Source organism: Paramacrobiotus metropolitanus, unplaced genomic scaffold (assembly GCF_019649055.1).
Source record: "Paramacrobiotus metropolitanus isolate TYO unplaced genomic scaffold, Prichtersi_v1.0 Parri_scaffold0000116, whole genome shotgun sequence".
In the NCBI taxonomy this organism is placed as follows: domain Eukaryota; kingdom Metazoa; phylum Tardigrada; class Eutardigrada; order Parachela; family Macrobiotidae; genus Paramacrobiotus; species Paramacrobiotus metropolitanus.
The window spans coordinates 137,920-142,993 of NW_026570336.1; the positions used below are offsets into that span (position 1 = coordinate 137,920).

General features: G+C 49.1%; 1 protein-coding gene across 2 annotated transcripts; it reads right to left on the reverse strand.

Annotated features, from left to right (window-relative positions):
• LOC129598146 (mucin-5AC-like) lies at window positions 1–4,511 on the reverse strand. 2 transcript variants are annotated; one of them, XR_008691656.1, is made up of 6 exons: window positions 4,266–4,511; window positions 2,795–3,331; window positions 2,243–2,738; window positions 1,703–2,167; window positions 1,189–1,306; window positions 1–74 (listed from the first exon to the last, which is right to left on the reverse strand). XR_008691656.1 is itself a non-coding variant. In XM_055495912.1 (5 exons), exons 1-5 carry the CDS (start codon window positions 4,377–4,379, stop codon window positions 1,251–1,253), a joined length of 1,668 nt encoding a protein of 555 aa, XP_055351887.1. In that variant the 5' UTR covers window positions 4,380–4,511; the 3' UTR covers window positions 732–1,250. The 2 variants fall into 2 exon arrangements, 1 of the variants encoding a protein (XP_055351887.1); XM_055495912.1 differs by lacking the exon at window positions 1–74 and having other exon boundaries at window positions 732–1,306.
• Window positions 4,512–5,074: the final 563 nt, after the last annotated feature.

A 5,074-nucleotide genomic window follows, 5' to 3' on the forward strand; every position in this document is an offset into this window, starting at 1 on the left:
CCGCAATAAACTGTTTATTTCTCGTAGAACACCCCCATGATAAATGCACAGAACCAATCCATCGCATAACAAAATACAGCCCTGCTCAGCCAAGTTGGGGCAGTTTTTCAAAAAATTAGCACAGGTCAGCCGTCACAGAATACTTCCTCATTTAATTTTTTCTTAGTTGCCGTGTGTGTCCGACATCTTTATCACTTGGAGATTCTACGCTGAGACCGCTTTCCGAATAACCGTGAGGTCAAAATTAGGGTAGACCAGAGGAAAAAAGCGGCTTGACCCACTCAGCGTGGTAGCAGTAGTCCTGTTTGAAATTTGCTTAAAAATTCTGATGACGTCATTGTTCAAAAGCACTACCTCTGAGGTGTTGGTCGTTCAATGCTCTTGCGAACGATACCATACATCAGCCGATTTCGGCTAAGCCTGGGTGACCTTTGCAGAGTGACTGCAAGCACCTTTGAATCGGGGAGTGACCTCCCTCGCACGCTTCCGGTGCAGCCACGGGATGCGACGGGTAATTATTTTCGACGAAATCGTATTTGCGAAGCCTTGAGCGTCAATAAAAAGTCTTTCACTTGTACAATATGCCTGAAACACTCCATTTCGAGACACTGTAAGAGAAAGCATACGTATTTTTTGCAGCCGCTTTGCTGATTTTTATTCTGTTCATCCGGCCACTGCATTTCTCCGCCTGGACAGTTTATGTCTGTTCAAACCTCAAAATCGTTTCAGGTGGTCCATGCTTTATTCATGGCAAATATCAAATTGAAGTTACTTTGGTCTGTGCGCTAGGCAACCGCATTCTTCGGCAGGTAGGTCTTAGCATACAATCCTATGGGAAGTGCACATTGTTTCACGGCCAGCCCGAGCACTGATCGCGCTAGATTTTTTTGCGAACCCATAACGGACAGGCTTCGGTTCGCTTAGGACTTTCCAGAAAAGCTCACGTAAAAATATCTGTTGGTGTATTCTTCAGAGGGGCCGTTATAAGCATCCTAAAAATGACCACCACACCATCCCCTTAACCAGTGCTCGGCTCCCTACTGGCACACCAAGGGGTACCGGTTTTAAAACTCCTAGATTTGCCGTAAAAAGTTACACTAGATAACTGCAAATTCAAAAACGAAACAATGTATACAATTATTTTATAATTATTTAACAAAACTGCCCCAACTTGGCTGAGCAGGGCTGTAACAAAGCCGGCATTTCCTGGCTGAGAACGCCATTTGGTCATTTCGCACACAGCGACTTCGTTAGCCAATATCGCCGCAACCTGGTTGTCCCACTTGCGTGCAGCCCGTTGATCCGCCTATGGGAGTAGAATCAAAGGTCACGGTATCGAACCAACATACTTATCTGCAAATCTACTTATCTGCGTGTCTTACTGAAACTTCATGCTATATTTTTATTAAAAAACGAATAATTATTATTTTACCGTTCAGTAACTCGAGTTTTGTAGAAAAAGCCATGTACAATTGTTTTCTAGAATAATACCGCAATCAATAAAAAATAAATACACGAATTTAAATATTAACGATTATGAAACATTTTATATAGTATAATAAGATAACATACTGTATAAATTACAACTTGTAATATACAATTACAGTAGTTCATTATGTAAATAATAAATGAAATGTTGTAAAGAATTAAAGTGCCGAGAGCAAGCGTGCGTGTGCGAATTACGCGGGCATAGCTGACTAGCCTGTGGTGGGTGTGCAGGTGCCGCCGTTGCAGGCGATGGCCACCTGCGCGGTGCTGGTCCGTGACGTCCCATCCTGCACGGTAGCCGTCACCGTCACCGTCTGGCAGGTGGTGCTGGGGGCCGTGGCGTACAGCGACCCGCTAGTGGGGTCGATGCCGAAATTGTTAACGGCGGCGAAGGGCAGCGAATACGTGACCGCGCCCCCCGTGGAGCAGGTAGCCGACACTGTGCCGATGGGCGCGAAGAAGCCGCAGCCGCCGGCGGGGGTGAAGGTGTAGGACGTCTGGGCGAAGGCCGGACACGTGCCGGTGGTCCCGCCGCTGCTGGTCGTGCAGAACATCCGGTTGACGATGAAGGTGGCCGTGGCGGTCTGGCCGCTGTTGGCCGAAGCCTGCACGGTGTACGTCCCGGACACCGGGCCCGTCGTGGGGTTGGTGATGACGCCGGCTTGACTGATGGCGTACCCTGCACAACACCCGGTCAGGCGATCGATTTGCACGTCAGAATCGCTACGGTCGAGGTGCGAAAGGTCACACTTACCGGGATTGGTGGAGGTGATGGTAAACGTCGGCGCCGTAGTGGCGCCCACCACCCCGACCTGTCCCAGCACCCCGCCGGCGTTGCACGCCGTCCCGGTCGGATAGAAGGTGTACACCGGGACCGTGAAGTAGATGCGGTTGGGGGTTGTGCCCCCGCTAGAGCTACTGGTGCAGGTCAGGCTCACCGTCGTCGCCGTGGTGCCGCGGCTGTTGCTGGCGGTGACGGCGAAGTTGAAGGGGCTGGTAATGGGCGCCGAGGTCAGCTGGATCTGGCCGGTGGCGGAGTTGACGGTGACCGGGGCGGCGGAGGCCAGTTGGTAGTTGACGGTGCCGGTGGGGGTCGCGATGACGGTGCCGACGATGGCACCAGCCGTGCAGGGTGACGCCGACATGGTGTACAGGGGCGAGGTGAAGGCCGGGAAGACCGCGGCGGTGCTGCTTGGACAGGTGATCTGCACCTGGAACTGCGTGCTGCCGTACGCGTTGGTGGCTCTGACCTTTGGACAGAAATCATGAACAGAGACGGTCAGCGCCATGGTACGGGGTTACTTACAACGAGCGTCTGGGTGCCGGAGGTGACCTGGTTGAGGGTGATCTGCCCGTTGGTGGCCACCGTGAACGGCGACCCGGTGGTGACCGCAGCGTAGGTCACGGCGGTGGCGCTGGTGGCGGTGGCGCTGCCGACGAAAGTGCCGGGAACGCTGCAGCTGGTGGCGGTCAGAGCCTGGGTGCCCGCCACCGGGGCGCTCCCCACGGCCCCGGTGGGGGTCCCGCCGGGGGTACTGCTGGCCACCTGGCAGGTGACGGTGACGGTGGTGGTGCCCAGGGGATTGGTGCCGGCGCCGTTGTTGAAGGCGGCCTGGTTGGCCCAGGCCTGGATGGTGACGGTGTAGGGGACGCCGCGGGTGAGGTAGTTGGCCAGGAAGATGTTGCCCGTCGTCGAGGTGACGCCGATGTTGGAGTTGGGAGTCTGCACCGAGTAGTACGTGGCGCCGCTGGCCGAAACGGCGCCGGCGATCGAGCCGGCGTTGCACGACTGCGGTGTGAAGGTGTAGGTGCGGGTGAAGGCGCCGCTCTGCCGTTTAACGCGCTGCAACGACGACGGACAACAATAGTCTTTTAACTTCTTCAATACGTTGTCATTCATCGAATCAAGGTGGAACCAAATGATTAACCTTCGGTACTCGTATTACTTACTGCCTTAATTACTTACTATGTTTTGCTGTTATATGTCAGACTAATAGTAGTGTTGAAAAAGTATTTGAAAAAGTAGGCTAATAGTAGTGTTATATACAGAGCAGTTGAAAAAGTAAGTATGTACCAAATAAATTAGAAAAATAAAACGAATTAGAATAAATAAATAAAATAAATAAATAAACAGACGAAAATACTGCAATTGATAATTATTATAAATAAATAATTATATTATTCGGCATCGGCCAGTTCACACGATATTCGTCCGGATGCGCAGGTTTTAATGAATCACAGTGACTAAGTTTTATACGTTGAAAAAACACCTAAAATCGTTATAGTCAATAAAAATTCAATGTTCTTAGGACATGCGCTAAAATAGGTATGTACAGAGTACCAAAGTCTGTACAAAGCACAAAAATAGCCGCTGAATCTTCTCAGACTACGGCTGAACGTAAACGGCGTCTTGAAAAGCATATTTAAATAAATCAAACCGAATTATGATTGAAAAAATTATGAGGGAAATTAGGGAAATAAATACTGACTGAAAGATGAATAATTAATAATAAAATCATTAAAAAAACAACTAAGATCTATATCCGCAGCGGGTTAAAAGGCAACGTACTTAACACAGCAGTAGCATTTCCCTTAATAACAGCCAAACTACAGAGATTTTGGTTATTTTTTAATGTTTAAATTTTAACTGTAAAGTAGTGTGCCCGCGCTTGCACTTTTTGTTGTTACGGCGGCTGTTGCCCAATAAACATTCTTCATAATAAAATCTGTCAGAAAAATTACAAATAGATAGATAGATAGAATTCATAAGAACCAACCAAAAGTGTATTGTCGCGAGCATCCTCTTCCGCGGTGGTGGTCACGTGGATAATCCCGACGATCATCAGGAGGAGGTGCACAAAGCGATAACGAATAGGCAGAGCGCTGGACATGGTGCAAAGTGGATAATTCACCGAAAGGTCACAGAACCGGTATATTTCGATTCAACGCTAACTTTCCTGGCTTGTTCCGCACCCGAACTACTGTTCACTGCTGCCAGTGCTTGAGATTGAATCTGTTCGGATTCCGGCAGCGGGATAATGTTGTATGTAGTGCTGACGCGGCAAACAGCACACAACGGCATTCCGGTCTCTTTTGACACGAAGCCGTCTTTTCTTTGCCGCTTCTGAGAACATCACCGCAAACACTGCATTCTTCGCCTCGGCGCACGGTTTGCCTAGGCAGCGCAACAAAGCGGGATCTCTGACACTGTATGTGGAGGGAACAATGTACGGTTTGTTGACAATTATCGCGGCCACAATCGGTTTTTTTAAGGCTTGTGACGCCGGTTAGACGTTGGCCGTTGCAGCTGACTGCTGACGTGGGCAAATATGCCGTACGCGTGATTCCACTGACGTTCAGTGTTGTATGTAGAACGTTTTTATTGTTTCTCTTAAAAAATACTAGTGCTCGTGTAAATTTGTTTGGTGTTATTACGCCAGGAAGAGTGAAAACGGTACCATAACGTCTTTTACACCGGCACAATTGTCGAAGGGGATCATTTTATCGTAATATTACGTACTTCTTAATCGTTCTGTCACATGAACCTTTTAATGCGCTGGGAGATTTTTTGCAGATTACGCGCACA

Excerpts from the sequence above, each read along its gene's own strand:
- LOC129598146 (XM_055495912.1), bottom strand. The coding sequence starts at position 4,379 with ATGTCCAGCGCTCTGCCTATTCGTTATCGCTTTGTGCACCTCCTCCTG. Across the intron at positions 3,332-4,265 it reads CTCGCGACAATACACTTTTG|CGCGTTAAACGGCAGAGCGG; the intron begins GTTGGTTCTTAT and ends TCGTCGTTGCAG. Across the intron at positions 1,307-1,702 it reads CACCTGCACACCCACCACAG|GCGGATCAACGGGCTGCACG; the intron begins GCTAGTCAGCTA and ends CTACTCCCATAG.